The sequence below is a fragment of the Trichosurus vulpecula genome, chromosome 4, assembly GCF_011100635.1.
Source record: "Trichosurus vulpecula isolate mTriVul1 chromosome 4, mTriVul1.pri, whole genome shotgun sequence".
Taxonomy (NCBI): Eukaryota; Metazoa; Chordata; class Mammalia; order Diprotodontia; family Phalangeridae; genus Trichosurus; species Trichosurus vulpecula.
Window position 1 is genome coordinate 280,945,308 of NC_050576.1, and position 18,657 is coordinate 280,963,964.

At 40.5% G+C, this 18,657-nt stretch overlaps 1 protein-coding gene across 1 annotated transcript; it reads right to left on the bottom strand.

Moving 5' to 3' along the window:
* Window positions 1-15,796: 15,796 nt before the first annotated feature.
* Window positions 15,797-18,383, bottom strand: LOC118846214 (tubulin alpha-1D chain). Its single transcript, XM_036754511.1, has 3 exons — window positions 18,240-18,383; window positions 17,652-17,800; window positions 15,797-16,780 (listed from the first exon to the last, which is right to left on the bottom strand). Exons 1-3 carry the CDS (start codon window positions 18,358-18,360, stop codon window positions 15,797-15,799), a joined length of 1,254 nt encoding a protein of 417 aa, XP_036610406.1. The 5' UTR covers window positions 18,361-18,383.
* Between the last annotated feature and the right edge of the window lie 274 nt (window positions 18,384-18,657).

Below are 18,657 nucleotides of genomic sequence, written 5' to 3' on the forward strand. Positions count from 1 at the left end.
ACTACTTTTTGAGTCTAAGCATTCAATCTGTTTCAAATTCACCTAATTACATTTTCATCTATTCCACATCTTTCCATCTTTCCCATGAGAATGGTATGACATACTTTATCAGATACTTTGCTCAAATGGAGGTATGCTGTATCTATAGCATTTCTCTCCTCCCCTAGTTTAGTAACCCCATCCCCCCAAAAAGGAAATAGATTTAGTCTGGAACGACTTATTCCTGATACGTCCATGATGGCTATATCACTGTCTGCTTTTCTAGCTTGTGCTTACCATTTCTTTAATTATCCATTCTAGAATTTTACCAGTAATCTCAGTCAAGCTCATTGGCTTATAGTTCAATGACTGTTCTCTTCCATTCTTCGAAAATTAGTGAGTTTACCATTCTCCAGTCTTGTAGTGCCACCCTCCTTTTCTTGGAAAGATGGAATGAAATATATGCTGTTGAACCTGGTTGATAAATTGATTATTTTTGAAGATCTGGGTTTAAAAAAATTGGTACTGTATAAAGCTTTCTGGGTCAGAGTGAAGGGGATATATATTCAGAAATAAATGTGATCTGAAATTCCAGAACAAAAGACATCGCTAAAACTTTTTTCCCCAAAAGAACATAATTTGTAAAACTTCCCTGCTCCCTCATGTTTTCATAGAGGTTATTTTTGTTATTGATATAGATCTTCCTCATAGAGATTGTGTTGAGACAAAAAAAGTAGACTAGGGCTTAGTAATTAGTGATGGCCTCTCTTTATTTCCTTTTTTAGACAATAAAAGCAGATGTGATTCCCCCTCCTCATTCTTTTCATATCTGTCTTCTCGAGAAGACTTTTTGAATGATTCCCCCAATATTTTTAATGTATCACCTCTAGCATAAATGGACCATTACAGCCATCTTGCCTTACTTTGCATTTTTAAGCACGATTTCTACTTTTTCACATAGCATGTCAGGGACTATAGTGTTGAGTCCAAATATGGTGGTTGTGCTGTCATATCAATGACAGTGATTGCATCAACACCCCAAACCTTTCCAGGCTTCCTCAATAAATTCATGATTAATCAGAAGAAACTGACTTAGCCATCTATAGAGGAAAAACAACATGGCAAAAGCATGTCTATTCTGTAGACTGTGACATTCAATTGAATAGCCAGTCCAGTGAGAGAGTAAATATATTGAAGACAGACACTCCAGGTTCATGACGAGTTGGGCTCATAATTAAACAGAAGGAAGATAGTGGGCTAGACTGCATTTGGGTAACTGGGAAATACTTTTAGAACAAGAACAAACTCTTTCCCAACATAAAAACTCAGTGCCCTGTAATACTGTAATATTTGAATCTTGGAACATTCCCAAACCTCTTAAAGCATGGGACACCTTGGGTGACTTTCCTGCCAATTCCTAGGTCCTTCTCTATCACGCAGCCATTTTTGTCTCTCCCTTCCCTATTCCATTCTTCCTTTTCCTTTTTTTCAATCTCATCCTTTATCTCACCCTTCTATGTGGCCCCAACTTCGACCTTACCTCAGGTGCTAGGGAAGATCTTTCTAATTAAAGCTGAAAGTCCAGGGTCCTGTTCTAGGACAGCTGTATTCCCCCTCCCTAGATCAGGGTGTCCCTACTTGCCTGATATCCTGATATCTTGAATAGGGAGAGAAAAACACTCTTCCTTTCCTCTAAGGTGACTAAGTCACAGTCTGGGCATGAAAGTGTCAGGTGGACCCAGGAGAAAAGGCATCAGGAAAGATGGGGTCTTCCCTACCCTGGGACAGGGAGGGTAACTGAAGGTCAGCTATACTACCCCTAAGAGGGAGGAGAACACAACAAAGGGACAGAGAAAGAGCTTAGGAGAAAGACAGGAAATGAAGGCCCTGGTTTCTCTTGTAGTGATTTGATTCCCTTTGTTCCTTCTGGAAGTGAGTTAAGTGTTCTGAATCATACTCCACCTTCCTTTTCATCCTCCTCATTCCTCTTCATCTCTTATCTTTCAGGTTATGATAAAACTTAAACTCCAACGCAATTCAATTCAATTAAACACATATTTATTAAATGCCCAATATATATAGTCAAGATACTGTGATATGCCAAGAGGATAGAAAACAAAAGAAACAAGAACAACAAAAATTAAAAAAAGAACTGGTCCCTGTCCTCAGGGAGCTTACAGTTAAGTACATGTAAGTAGGTACAAAGTATATACAATTTCAAAATAAAGAGTGCCAATAACTAGGAGGATGAGGAAAGGTCTCAAAATGATGGATAGGTCAGGGTTGGGGCAGGTGGATCAGAGTTGCAGGGAGGTAATGGAGATGGTCAGAGAATAGAGAACAATTCACTCCAGTTTTTCTTCCTTTCCTTTTCTTCCTTCCTTCCTTTCTTTTTCTTTCCTTCTTTCTTTCTTTCCTTTTCCTTCTTTCTTTCTTTTTATTTTTCTTCTTTCTTTCTTCCTTTCTTCCACTTGGTGCTCTGACCATTGGAGATTAGGAGAGGTACCAGGCCTAGCACAACCTTTCCGTAAGGTGAGAAAAAGCAAGGGAAGCTCCTTGAAGAGTATTAGTAAAAAAAATAAAATAAAATAAAAAAAAAGGCCTGTTATGGCTATTTTACCTGTAAAGTAATTCTGACGTTTGTGAGGAGGTAATGAGTCACTAAAGATAACTCAGAACAAATGGGTGGGACCTGTAACCTGAGACTAGATGAGACTCATCACTGAACTGGGGATGTCTGTCATGTGCTCTGTAAGAGAGGGAGGGCAGGAGGCAGCCTTCAGACAGGAACCTAAGGGTTCCCAAAAAAGGGAGTACTAGCTTAATAATAAGAAGACAGATTCTGACATAGAAGGAAACTGGTACAATGAAGGCAGGCTCCAAGGAAAATGATCTCCACAGTCAAGGCCACAAGGACTGTTGGGAAACTAGGTCCAGATGTTAACTTGGAATAATTATTGAAGATGCCAAGCTTCCATCAAAGAGTGTATTGTGATAGCTGAAAGAAAAACTGCAATATGCAGTCATTAGTCAACAGATTTTTTTTTTACTTGCAATACAAGGGAGATCAAAAAAGAGAGATATCTCAATATAAACACAATTAGATTTTATGACTTATTTTATATTTTAAAAAAAAGCAACAAAATAAAAAAAAATACTCCCTCTATTCTGATTGGCTAGCACAGTGTGTGTGTGTGTGTGTGTGTGTGTGTGTGTGTGTGTGTGTGTGTGTGTAAAACCATTCTCATTATTAAGAAATTTCTACTTTAGAAAGATATAGGTAAATCTCCTAACAGAGATATGAAGAATGGGACACACATTTTGTACATATGGGAATTTGTTTCATTGACTCCAAATGTTTGTTACAAGGATTCTGTTGTGTTTTTTTCCTCCCCCATTTCCCCAGTTAGGAGGGATGGGGTGAGATAAAGAGAAAAGAAATTAATGCTTGATAATTGAAAAAATAAAACAAATTTTTAAAAAATATGCCCAAAGTATAAGTGACATATAGTACTGAAAATCAAAGTAGAACATAGGTGATATACAGCCCACGCGATTTATAGTTAAGAAACATCTGTTCAACAAGATGCAGGGCAAAGGGAATTTTTCTCTGATAAGCATTGTTACACTTTTTGCTTTCCCAGCAAACTGCAGCAGCCCTGTGATTGCTTAAATTTACTCAAATTAAAATGTTCAAATTTAGTTAAACTCTGTTTCCTGTTGAAGTAACCTTGACAGCCTACTAGGGAATATGTCTTAGAGAAAAGGAATGAAGCAAAGAAAAGCCAATATCAAGAACAAGATGTGGCACCATAGAGACTGCCAAGGAAGTAGACTGAGGTTCTACTGCAGAAGAATTATGAGATCCAAGGAAGAAGTAACTGCTTCGCCCAAAGATAAGGGAATGCTTTTCTGAAGGCCAGAACAGAGCAAAAATGTGACAGGAACACAGCACAGAAAGGAAGCTGTGTCTGGAAGGAACTAAGAACACTGTTAGGTAGGGCCAGCAACGATGCTCATTGGAATTTAAAGTGACTCGACAATCCCCAACCTCAAAGTAAGTAGAGGAATGGGACCAGAGCATCCCTGGACAACTCCTACTGGCAATGCCAACCTATGATTTCTGGAGTATCTAAAGTCAGGATAAGAAGGCCTCCATCCAGTGTGCTGAGTGGACCCCATGTGGTGAATTTATGGAAGGACAAGGACAAGAGTCCCAGAGGATGCCATTGGATGGGCCATAACCTTCACTGATGGAGAAAACATCCAAATTAATGAGCCAACAAATCATTCTGAGTATTTGAGTAAGAGGTATGTGCTCTATAAACTCATCCTTTTCTTATACTTAGCAGGATTTTTACTTTTATGCTTTGTCAGGTAGGTTGGGGGTGCTGGAATTTTTCATTTAAATGTTTTCATTTTTATTGATATCTTTTATTTGTGTATCACTTACCTTTCGGACTACACCTCCCAACATTATCACCACCATGACTACGCCCCTCTTCTGGACCAGTGAGCCATCCTTCATAACAAAGAATAAAAAAAGAGTTGGGGTGGGGGTGGGGTGGGGAAAAGAACTCAGCAAAATTACATTAATCTCACTGTATATGCAATAGTCCACACCCATAATCCCTTACCTTCACCTAGAAACTAGAGAGCAATACTTTGTCAACTCTTCTCCCAGGACAAACTTGGACTTTATCATTATACAGTTCAGTTTGGGATACTTTTTTGTTGTTATTATTTTGTTTATTTGTTGGTTTGTTTGTTTTTGGTTTTTAACATTCACTTCTATAAGATTTTGAGTTCTAAATTTTCTCCCCCTCCCTCCACTTCCCTTTCTCCAAGACACATGAAATCTGATATAGGCTATACGTGTACAATCATATTAAACATATTTCCACATTAGTCATGTTGTAAAGAAGAATTAGAACCAAAGGGGAGGGGGGGGAGAGAGAGAGAGACAGAGACAGAGAGAGACAGAGAGAGAGAGAGAAATAGTATGCTTCTATCTGCATTCAAACTCCATAGTTCTTTCTCTGGATGTGGACAGCATTTTCCATTATGAATCTTTTGGAATTGTCTTAGATCATTGTATTGCTAAGAAGGTAAGTCTGTATCAGAGTTGGTCATTATACAATGCTGCTGTTACTGTGTACAATGTTCTCCTGGTTCTGCTCACTTCACTCAATATCAGTTCATTTAAATCTTTCTAGGTTTTTCTGAAGTCTACCTGTTCATCATTTCTTATGGAACAATAATATTTCATTATGTTTATATACCACAACTTATTCAGTCATTCCCCAACTGAGGGGCATCCCCTCAATTTCCAATACTTGGCTATAAATAGAGTAATAAATATTTTTGTACATGTGAGTCCTTTTCCCATTTTTTAATGATCTCTTTGGAGGGGGGAAGGCAAGGCAATTAGGGTTAAGTGAGTTGCCCATGGTCACACAGCTAGTAAGTGTGTCAGGTGTTTGAGGCCATATTTGAACTCAGGTCCTCCTGACTCCAGGGCCGGTGCTCTACTCACTGCACCACTCACCTAGCTGCGCCTTTATGACCTCTTTGGGATACAGACCTAAAAGCGATATTGCTGAGTCAAAAGGTACGCAGTTTTATAGCCCTTTGGACACAGATCCAAATTGCTTTCCAGAATGGTTGGATCAGTTCACAACTCCACAACTTTGTTGTTATTCTTTTTATTTACATTGTAGCCATTTTGTAAATTATTTCCCTACAACTGTTTGCTTCACTCTGCATCAGTTCATAGAATCATTGAGAGCTGGAAGTAACCCAAGAGACCCTGGAGTCCAACAGCCTCATTTTATAAATAAGAAGCCTCTCTGTAGGCTAAGGCACAGAAACTGAGGCGCAGAAAGGTGAAGTAATTTGCCAAAGGTTACACAGTTAGTGGTTAAGGTAGGATTTGAATCCAGATCTTTCTGACTCTAGGACATGTTCCCCATCTACTAACCACAAAATCAAGCTTCTCTGAATTCTTCATATTCATCATTGCATATGTCATATTCTATTTCATTCATACAGCACAATTTATTTAGCTATTCCCCAATCGATGGGCAGCCGCTTTGTTTTTCATTTTCTGCTATCACAGTGTGATGGTGAATGATATATGAAGGACTTTTCTTTTTTTTTCTTTTCTTTTTTTAATAAGTTTATTGATTTATTTTTAGTTTTCAACATTCACTTCCATAAGTTTTAAATTTTCTTCCCCTCTCTCCTCTCCCCCTCCCCAAGATGGCATGCAATCCAATATACACTCTACATATACATTCCTATTAAACATATTTTCACATTAGTCATGTTATCTATAAGAATTAGAATGAATGAGAATAAACATGAGAAAGAAAAACATAAAACAAAACAAAAAAAATTAAAATGGTATGCTCCAATCTGTATTCACACTTTATATTTCTTTTTCTGGATGTGGGTGACATTTTCCATTATGAGTCTTTTGGAATTGTTTTAGGTCCTTGCATTGCTGAGAAAAGCTAAGACTATCAAAGTCAGTCATCACACACTGTGGCTGTTACTATGTACAATGTTCTCCTGGTTCTGCTCACTTCACTCAGCATCAGTTCACGTAAGCCTTCCCAAGTTTTTCTGAAGTCCACCTGCTCATAATTTCTTATAGAACAATAGTATTCCATTATATTCTTATACCACAACTTGTTCAGCCATTCCCCAGTTGATTGGCATCCTCTCAATTTCCAGTTCTTGGCAACCAGTAAAACAGCTGCTATAAATATTTGTGTACATGTGGGTCCTTTTCTCATTTTTATGATCTCTTTGGGATACAGCTCTAAAGCGGTATTGCTGGATCAAAGGGTATGCACGTTTTTGTAGCCCTTTGGGCATAGATCCAAATTGCTTCCCAGAATGATTGGATCAGTTCACAACTCTACCAACAATGAATTAGTGTTCCAATTTTCCCACATTCTCTCCAACATTTATCATTTTCCTGTTTTGTCATGTTAGCCAATTTGATAGGCGTGATAAGGTATCTCAAAGTTGTTTTGATTTACATTTCTCTAATAAATAGTGATTTAGAGCTTTTTTTCATATGACTATAGATAGCTTTAATTTCTTCCTCTAGAAACTGCCTGTTCATATCCTTTGGCCATTTATCAATTGGGGAATGTAGGATTTTTCTGTCTTAAAACTCTTTAGGGGCATATGCTTAGCAGAAACTCATTCCTTTTTTATGCTTTGTAGACTCCTCCTCAAACCATTTTGAGCTCCCAAGACCTGAGAAAGGCCTAAAACCTGGATTGGCCAATCAGGAGAGACATTTTGGCCCACTCTGAGCTTAACCTATTATAATGTTTTGCATGTTCTGGCATAACAGACATGCTTTGCTTTGCTCTCTGAGTGAACTCATGATTCTCCTTCCCGTGTCAGCAACTACAAGGCCAGATGAAGTTGACCAGGAGCATTCTTTGGTTAATGACTATTTACTGTTTATGCCTTACAAGGCATCTTGAACCAGACACTAACTTGAATAAATGTGACTTTTCTTATGTTTTCTTCTGTTATATTATGTCATGTTAATGGTAAAAGAAATGCAGACACCCTGGATCTATAATTTTAATTGACACCTTGATGTTCTCCTATCTTATTGTATTTACAACCTACCCAATTGAGAAAGTCCTTTCTCATATCATGGTTAGCCATATGGAGACTATCATTTTGGCTGACATAGGCATCCTGAGCCAGGAAGGGAGAGAGGGGTGAGAGTGAATTGCTCTGAAGATATAAAATCTCCTTTTTGTCTGTCCATCCTTGGGCTCACTGTCTTACAATGAGCTTTCATACTTATCTCTATATGCATGTTTTACAAGCTTTGAGAGAACGAATGTAGTGATGCATGACAGGTTTTATACTTTTTTTCCTTTTCTTTTCATTTCTTATTAAAAGTTCCTTTTGAAAAAGTGCACTTTGTCTCAGCTGAACTAAGGGGAAATGGGATTTGTGAACACACAAGCCAGGGGAAGTAGGGAGAGCAGTGTGATGTGAAAGGCTGGCTCTGATGGTGTGAGCAGTTAGCCCAGCATGAGATCAGGAAAAGCAAATGAAGCTAAAGGGGAGATGCATAAGGAGACTGTCTGAGAGCCAAGGTCACACCTCTTTATGTTGGCATCATTGGTGTGAAACTCCTAGCCAGGTGCTCAGCCCTTACAAGCTAAGCAGCTCAATTTTTTCAGCCTATGCTCGGGCTCTGAGGAGTTGGTTCACATACAGCAGACACACAAGAGACTGACATAATAAACCATAATGCCAATTTGTTAATTTACATGGGAGATCTGGCTGGTGAGAAAACTAGTGCTGGTTGTCTACATGGGCTCTCCCTCCTGGTGGTTAAGTCCGCTTAGGAGACCAATTTACAAAGAACCAGAAGGTTTTTTGGCGAGCAGAGAATTAAAACAAACGAAGTAGGATTTTCTTTAGGGATCCTTCCGTCAAGCTGTGGTAATGTGGTGAATTATCCTTCACACTGGGGGTGATTCTGTCTAAAGTACTTGTAACAGTCATCTAAAATCAGAGCTCCCCTCCCCCGTGCAATGCCGGGGATATGCCGGCAGACTTTTATCACTTACCTCTGCTTTCTCTATACTCCATGCAGACCATACCTCCTTCTGTTCAAACAATAGTATCCCAGATGTTACAATATAGTTAAAAGGATGACAGTTTTATTTGCCTTAGTTACATTTTAGCTTGATACAGTATTCTGGCTAGTGGTCCGGGAGACACCCTGGCTCCTGAGTGAGATTTGGGAAGCTGTTCTAGTCTCATCAAAACGCCATTCATGGGAGCAGCTAGGTGGCGCAGTGAGTAGAGCACCGGCCCTGGAGTCAGGAGGACCTGAGTTCAAATTCAGCCTCAGACATGTGACACATGTGCTAGCTGTGTGACCTTGGGCAAGTCACTTAACCCCAGTTGCCCTCCCCAAAAAAACCCATACAAACAAAAACCCCATTCATAGCAAAGTAAAACAATAGAGATCATTCAAGTGCTTGAGTGAGAACTTTGTGCTCTGTAAAATCATCCTTTTTGCATATTTATTTATTTTATATTTATTTTGCAATAAACGATGGAAATAGTTGGTAATAGAGGGATTATAGAAAGATTTTTTCACTTGGTGGTGTCATTAGAGCCCATGGGTTCAATTCTCATCTCTATGCAGATGACTCCCAGAGCTATATTTCCATCCATAAACTCTCTCTTGAGCTCCATCCTGCATCATAAACCTCCTACTGGATGTTTTGAACCAGATGTCCCACAAGCATCTCAAACTCAGCATGTCCAAAATAGAACTCATTATCTTTTCCCTAAAACCCACTCCTCTTCTAGACTTCCTTATTGCTTCGTAGAGCACCGTATCCTTCCAGTCACAGAGGCTGACAGACTTGGTGTTATCCTTCAGTCTTCTCTCACTCATCCCTACATAGTCCATCTGTTGCCAGATCTTTTTATTTCTATTGCCACAATATCTTTTGAATACATCTGTCCACTCACCTCCCATTTGAACTACTGCAACAGTCTTCTGATTAGTCTCCTTGTCTCTAGTCTCTTTCCACTTCAATCTATCCTGCACATAGCTGCCAAGGTGATTTACCAAAAGCAAATGTCATTCCTCCCCGCCCCTCTCCACACACACACACACACACACACACACACACACACACACACACATGCACAGCCCCAACTCAGAAAACTACAATGGCTCCCTGCTACCTCTAGAAAAAAACTATAAACCCTCTGTTTGGCATTTAAAGCTCTTCGAAAGGCCCGTCCTGATTTCCTGGCAGCTCAGTGGTGTAGTAGATAGAACTCTAGACCTGGAGTCAGAAAGATCTGAGTTCAGATGTCATCTCAGATATTTATATTAGCTGAATGACCCTGGGCAAGTCACTTTACTCTATCTGCCTCAATTTCCTTAACTATAAAATGGGGATAATAATAGCACTTACTTCCCAGGATTGTTGTGAGGATGAAATGAAATAATATTTGTAAAGGACTAATACAGTGCCTAACACATAGTAGTGACGGATGGGGGTGCTCAGGTGCTTATGCTTGGACCCTAATTCTAATATCACATTTCTTCTTAGCCTCTGCTTGGGTGCCTGTGCCTGGATCCCAATTCCAAAACCATATCCATTTCTAAAATCACATTTCTCCCTAACTTCAAAACACCATCCCTAGAAGTTTCTCTCTAGCAAAACAGGACAGCATGCCCTAGCAAAATGCTTATCTCTCCTCCTGATACAGTGGACAGCTGGACCTATAGAATATAGGTCTGACTCCCTGTGTACATGCTGAACTGACCATGTACTGGGTGATAGAGATATTCACTACTCACTGGCCTGTCATACACATGCTAGACCCAGACATAGGTATACTCCCTTACATTCATCTTGTCTAAGAAGACATTTGATGGAAGAAGCCTGGATATTTCCAGTCAGCCCTGACTGTTAGTTGACTTAGTGACATTTCAAGGCAAAAACCACACCTCCAGGTCGCCCCACCCTTGGGCTATTTCCCAGTGAAATCTGGGCAAGATACCTGCTCAGTAGATACAAAAAGTGCATGTTCCTTTAAGAACTGACCACCCCTTAACCACTCCCTATCCCAAAACACTTAATTGACATGTTTCACCCCAAAATCTCCTATAAAAACTTTACTTGCACCCCTGTAAGCTTGCAGGCTCCCTAAGAACTCTTGCCTGCTGAAAAGCATAATAAATCTTTGCCACCTTAACTTGAAGAACGCTTGGGTCTGTGAATTCATTCCAGATGCCCCAACCCTCTCCAGTATGTGGGTCCTTGAGGGGCACTCCCCCTCAACTACCCTGTCCGGGAACTCCAGTCTTGGGGTTCCTGGACCTTGTCTCCCCATCCCTCAACAGTAGGTGCTTAATAAATGCTTATTTCCTTCCTTCTTACTTCCCTCCATGTACTCTACACTCCAGTCATCCTTGTCCTGCTCACCATTCTTCATACGATGCTCCATCTCCTATCTCCAAGCCTTTGCAAATATTCCCCAAGCCTAAAATGTTCTTCCTCTTCACCTCTGCCTCTTACGATCCATGGCTTGCTTCAAGACTTAACTCAGGCATCACCTTCTTCCAAAAGGCCTTTCTTAATCCCTCCAGCTACTAGTGCCTCCCCCTCTAAGATTACCTTGTATCTACTTTGTGTTATACATTTGTATATGTGTATATTTATGAGTATACACAAATTCAGTCATTTCATTTGTGTCCAACTCTTCATGAACCCATTTGGAGTTTTCCTGGAAAAGATATTGGAGTGGTTTTGCCATTTCCTTCTCTTGTTCATGTTACAGATGAGGAAACTGAGGCAAACTGGGTTAAGTGACTTGCCCAGGGTCACACAGCTAGTAAGTGTCTGAGGCTGGATTTGAACTTAGGTCTTCCTGACTCCAGGCCTAGAACTCTATCCACTGTATCATTTAGCCATATATATATGTATATATGTCACCTATGTATATGTATACACACATACCATATATACACATACATGCATGCATACCATATCTATCTGTCTACCTCATATGCCTATACAGGTATATGTATATGTGTGTATTTATGTATGTATATACATACTATGTGTTTATATACACACATATGTTTATATACATGTATAAAAGTATACACACATATACATATATACATATACATACATATACATATATATACACACACACATATTTATGATCATTTAATATCACTTGAACCTCAATAAGGGCCAGAGCTTGAACTAATCAACCAGAAGAAACACCTCAGCCTAAGAGATTTGAGCAAACTCAGAGAACACCTCCTGTGTCAATAAGGCCAGAGGGAGCTGATCAGAGTATTCTTCTTCTGTTGATGACTACCAAAGACAGGGTGCCTTAAGCAGACACCACCTTGAATAATGGGATTTTTTTCTTATCTTAATATTTTGTGGACATATACTATGTTATGGCATGTTAATGGAAAAGAAAACACAGATATCCTGGGTTGTATTTTCAATCAACACTTTGTCAACTCTCTTGCTGTGTTTGCAACTCATTCAATTAAGAAAATTCCTTTCTCACGCCATGGTTAAACATATACGGAGATCATAAAATTTGAGTGACCCAGACATCCTGAATTGGGATTGTTCTAAAATGTATTTAAGCCTTCTCATTCTTTGATCAGACAGTCAGAACTTATATTTTGGCTCCGGGCATGCACATATCTGCTAGCTTTAAAGGAATAAACAATATGAAGTTATATGTCACCTAGCCTGTTTGCCTCTTTTAACCAAACTTTCAGGTTGACAATATATACAGAGTATGTGCATATAGGTGTGTGTATGTATGTATATATACATATACACACATATGCCTGTATAAGTGTACATTGTCTTCCCCATTAGAATGGAAACTCTTTGAGTGCAGAAACTACTTTTTGCTTTTGTCTTTATATTCCCAACTTTTATGTGAAGTGATCTGATACAATGAATAGAGTTGCCCTTCCAGTTAGGAGGACCTGAGTTCAAGTTCCATTTTTGATACATACTAACTGTGTGACCCTGAAGTCGCTTCTCAGTGCCCCAGGCTACCCTCCAAGACTATAAGTCGCAGAGCAAGAACTGAATTGCATTAATAAAGGGAGTCCTTACTCAGAGCTCCATACACTGATGAAATCAAAATTCAAGTTTTTTTATTTTTTTAATCTCACAGTGTTTTATCACAGTGCCTGTGCAGAAGTGAGGATTTAATAAATGCTTGTTGATTGATTTCATCTCACACTGAGCAAATTGGCTTTGACAAAAGATGGGAATAGCCATTGGTGGAGGGGCTGTGAAAAAGAGAGGCACAATAATGCACACAATAATATACTGTTAATGGAACTGTGAAGTGATGAGTAATTTGAATTATGAAAGTCATTAAAATGTTCATACCTTTTGATGCAAAGATCTCACTCTTAAGTATATCCCCTAAGGAGGTCAATGACAAAAAGCAAGACTCCATACTGATAATCATTTAATATCAACTTAGTAACTTCAATAAGGGCCAGAGCCTGAACTAATCAACCAGAGGAAAAGTTTGGACCTAACAACTTTGTTCTCTGAGCAAAACAGAGAATACCTCTTCCTATGTCAACAAGCCCAGATGGGGCTGACTTAAGAACATTCTTTCTTCTGTTCATGGCCGTTAAGGATGAGACCCTTAACCCAAAACACTATTTTGAATAATGGGACTTTTCCTTATCTCAGTGTTTTATGGAAATATACTCTGTTACAATGTGTTAATGGTAAAGAAAATAGAGATGTCCTGGATCATAATTTCAATGGACATTTTGTCAGCTCTCTCATCTTATTGTATTTATAACCTATCTAATTAAGAAATTCCTTTCTTACATTGTGATTAAACATACATGGAGATCATAAATTCTGAGTGACACAGACATGCTGAGTTGGGACTGTCCTGAAATGCATTTTGTTCAGACAGTCAAAACTTATACTCTGACTCCTTGTACATACAAGTAAGCTAGCTCTGCCAGCTTTAAGGGAATAAACAGTATAAATTTACATATCACCTAGCTTGTTCACCTACTTTAACCACACTTTCAGGTGGACAATACAAACCAAAAATTTATAGTAGTCACTTTTTGTAGTATCAAAAGATTGGAAACAAAGTAGATAGTGTTACAAGTATGTAAGGGAGTGCTACTTAACTGAAAAAAACAATGTATATGATGAATACAGATAAGCATTGGAAAACAAATGACCTGATACAAAGTAAAAGCAAGCAGAACCAGAAAAACAGTATAAATGACTACAATGATATAAATGGAAAAAACAAAACCAAAATTGATGGGGTATGGGCCGAAGCCTAGACCTTCTTCCCTTATCCCAAAAGAATTTGGGTCCCATTAGTCTACTGTCCAGGAAAACCCCACCTTGAACTCTTCTTGAATTTCCCATTTGATCAAGTAAGTCTCCGGTGTTAGCCTGAAGCTAAATCCTCTCAACGGCCTTTCGTTGTAGCCTACACCCAATCTTCCCCATTCCCAGTTGTTTGTTACCTCCAGATTGCAACCACCCCCTGGCTACTTCCCACCCTTGATCTTATCTAGACCCCATTCTCTTGAACCACTAGTCACCCCAGATCACTGGCCACTGCCATCAAGATCTTCCCTAGATCCCTCCTCCACACTATTCGTCCACTCCTATCCTTCCCAGTCTTTCTGTATATAAGATCCATCTTGTTTCCATTAAAGTGCTCAGTTCAATCCAGCTTGCTTGCCAGTACAAGTGTCACAAATGCTCAGATTCCTCAGAGTCTAGACAATGCTAAGATGCTTTAAGAGTCTGGCCAATGTGGCAGATTTTTAGAATCACGCCCACCTTGGACAGTGTTTTAATAAACCTTTTTCTCTGGCAGAAAGAAGGCTTGGTTGAATTCATTCCTGCAGGATCTGCATGTTGCTATTTTGGGGTCCTAGCACTCCTAAACCTCAGCAAAATGATTGAAAGTGAATGCTGTCATATGAAAATGACCAAAGTTGGCCCTTAACAATCAAATTAAACAAGCATTTACTAAGTATTTACTATATGCCAAGCATTGTGCTAAGCTCTAGGGACACAAAGAAGAAGGAGGAGGAGGAGAAAGAAGAAGAAGAAGAAGAAGAGAAGGAGGAGGAGGAGGAGGAGGAAGAAGAAGAAGAAAGACAGAGAGAGAGAGAGAGAGAGAGAGAGAGAGTGTTATGATAGCTACAAAGTGGATGCAAGATTGTGGTTGTGTGTGGTTTGTCCTTTGTTCTCAAAGAGGACCATGGGGAGATGATGACATTGCAATTGACTTTGATTTGAGCGAAGGAGAGCTGTGCAAAGTAACTGTAGAGGGGGAGGCACTAAGAGCCGGAAGGATTGGGAAAGGTCTCTTGAAGAAGATGATGCTTGAGTTGAGTCTTGAAAAAAAAAAAAAAAGCAATGGGTTCTAAGAGGCAGAGGTGAGGAGGAAGGGGGGGGGGGGGAAGGGGATGGGACATTTTTGGCTTGGGGAATATTTGCAAAGGCTTGGAGATAGGAGATGAAGCATTGTGTGAAGAAGTAGGTCAGGGATGACTGGATTGTAGAATATGTGGAGGGGAATAGAGTATATAACTAGAGAGGCAGGAGGTGGCAGGTGGTGAAGAGCTTTAAATGCCATCAAAGGACTTTTATAATTATTCCTAGAGGTAAAAGGGAGCCATTGGAGTTGGGGCAGGGGGGCAAGATGGGAGAGACTTGAAACACGGTGACTAATTAGAAGGCAATAGTCGAGGTGAACTGGGCATGCTATTGCATGCCTATAATCCCAGCCACCAGGAAAGCTAAGGTGGAGCTGGTTGATCAATTGAGCTCAGGAGTTCTGAGTTGTAGTGGGAGTGCAACCTCTCTGGATCTTGAAGTCCCTTCACTCCCCCACCCCTACCCCCGCCCAGTGCATTCCTTACAAGGAAAAATGCAAAAATAGTTGAATCCCAGATAGCTGTGATTGCTGATGCTTTACCATGCTTCATGGGTCAAGTTCTCTTTTTCAATGAACTCCTACCCTAAAAAAGCTGATTTATCCCCCTTAATTCCAGAGCCTGAACAGAAAATTAGTGGGGTAGAGAGGCACTAAGTGCTATTTTTCTTTAGGATCAGAACCCCAACTCCCAGTCAAACTCCTAAGTCTTAAACATAGACAAAATGAGGACACACACATGTGGACAATAAGCATAAAACATTTTATTTGAAATAAACTTTCAGTTCTTTCTTTAGTACTCATCTCCCTCTTCTTCCTCCCCTTCCCCTTCCAAACTATCCATGCCCACCTCCTCGTAATCTTTCTCCAGGGCTGCCATATCCTCCCGAGCCTCAGAGAACTCTCCCTCCTCCATGCCCTCACCTACATACCAGTGCACGAATGCCCTCTTGGCATACATCAGGTCAAACTTGTGGTCCAGGCGAGCCCAGGCTTCTGCAATGGCTGTTGTGTTGCTCAGCATACACACTGCTCTCTGTACCTTGGCCAGATCCCCACCAGGAACCACAGTGGGTGGCTGGTAGTTGATGCCAACCTTGAAGCCAGTAGGGCACCAGTCTACAAACTGAATGGTACGCTTGGTCTTGATGGTGGCAATGGCAGCATTGACATCTTTGGGCACCACATCACCACGGTACAGGAGACAGCAGGCCATATATTTGCCATGACGAGGGTCACACTTCACCATCTGGTTGGCTGGCTCAAAGCAGGCATTGGTGATCTCTGCCACTGAGAGTTGTTCATGGTAGGCCTTCTCAGCAGAAATAACAGGTGCATAGGTTGCCAAGGGGAAATGGATTCGAGGGTAGGGCACCAAGTTGGTCTGGAACTCTGTAAGGTCCACATTAAGGGCACCATCAAAACGAAGAGATGCCGTGATAGAGGAGACAATTTGACCTATGAGACGGTTGAGGTTGGTATAGGTAGGACGTTCGATGTCTAGATTTCGGCGACAGATGTCATAGATGGCCTCATTGTCCACCATGAAGGCACAATCTGAGTGCTCAAGGGTGGTGTGGGTAGTCAGGATGGAGTTATAGGGCTCTACCACAGCTGTAGAAATCTGGGGGGCTGGATAGATGGAGAACTCTAGCTTGGACTTTTTGCCATAGTCAACTGAGAGCCGTTCCATCAACAGGGAGGTGAAGCCAGAGCCGGTGCCACCCCCAAAGCTGTGGAAGATGAGGAAGCCCTGGAGTCCTGTACACTGGTCAGCCTAGAAATGAGGATGGGGTAGGAAGGAGAAAGAGAGTTGGGACATGATACCACAAGTATGAAAAAAGAAAGAAGATGTTTTAAAATCCTTAAAGTTTGGTTTTTTTTTAGACTTTTGAAAAACCTCCACAAGAAGTGATCTGAAGTGAGCAAAGGGCTCCTTTTTACTATCCCTCAAAGAAAAAAAATACTATCTTCTCATCTTGTCCCTCTTTCATTCTGAAAAAATTCCTAATGTTCCAAGGGATCAATTTTCCTTAAACACTCTAGGCATGATTTAAAAGCCAGTCTATCCCCTCCAATCTCCCTAATGCTAGATTCCCTCTGTTCCACCCTATTTCTGGAAGTGCTATGTATTAATTGATCAATGAGTAAAAAAAGGTAGTCTTTTGATCCCAATAAGTGGCTATAAAGTCAATCACTGGGTAATCAGCAAATGACCAGGGAAAGTAGTCAGTATCCCTTTCATCCATGATAACCAATTATTGGAATCATTGTGCTTTACACTAGCAACCCATTTGTAATCACCATGCAGGGTTTCCCCTAGGGTATTTCTGAATTTCATAAGTTTCTCAACCAATCCACTGGTCTCTATGTCTTGAGCTCTTACCAACCATATGTCTTGCACTACAGTAGGATACAGACAAGACATGACAAAATAAAATAGTTTCACACTTTTCAATCCTGTTAGAGGCCAAGCATTCACTCAGTCCTTATTCTACTTCTGGGATCTCAAAATGGCACTTTCCTCTTAAACTATAATTTCCTTTTTTTCCCTGTCTGGTCCTGCTTCTTCTCCATTGCAAGGGGAAAGAACCTAGCAGCCCCGATGGCCTCATGATGCTCTTCTTCTTTGGATAGGCAATCCTTACCAGCTTTCGGATTCGATCCAGTACCAAGTCAATAAGTTCTTTTCCGATAGTGTAGTGGCCTCGTGCATAATTGTTGGCAGCATCTTCCTTGCCTGTGATGAGCTGCTCTGGGTGGAAGAGCTGGCGGTAAGTGCCAGTCCGAACCTCATCTGCAATGAGCATAAACTTTGGTCCTTCCATGTCTTATGGTCTGGTTGGGGGGACAGAGTAGCCTGAGAGACTAGGTTGGGGTTGAAGCTGCCCTACTTAAGGGCTCCGCACCTTTGTAGCCTCAACTAGAATGCAGTTATACAGCCCTTCAATTCAATTCAATAAACATTTACTAATGATAATATATGCAGGACAGTGTGCTTTACTTTGAAGCAGGGGTGGGGGGTGAATAGAGGATCATGTTGAACAAGGTGGACCCTTCAAGCTTAGAGACTAAAAGACAATCTATATCCTCAGAATTTTAGCTCCAATTAGTTCCAGTAATAAGGGAAACTCAAAATAAGGAATAGTTGCAGCTCCTATGTTCTATAGTGGAATAAAAAATCTGGGTGCAGTAACTAGGGCCATGGGGAAGGGCATAAATAGAGTTGAACTTACCAATCACAGTGGGCTCCAGGTCCACAAAGACAGCCCGAGGTACATGCTTGCCAGCCCCAGTTTCACTGAAGAAGGTGTTGAAGGAGTCATCTCCTCCCCCGATGGTCTTGTCACTGGGCATCTGCCCATCAGGTTGGATGCCATGTTCCAGGCAGTACAGCTCCCAACAGGCATTGCCAATCTGCACACCAGCCTGACCCACATGGATTGAGATACACTCACGCTAGGAGAGAAGAAAGGAAAAAGTACTCATGGAAGACAGAAGCTGGTCTTCCCCAGAAGAGAGTTCCCTTCATGTCTGAGTATAGATTATCATATAATTTTTAGAACTAGAAAAGACTGTAGAAAACCATTCACTCCAGCCCCTTAATTTTACTAATAAGGAAATTAAACTCTGAGAGGGGGAATTGAAATTGCT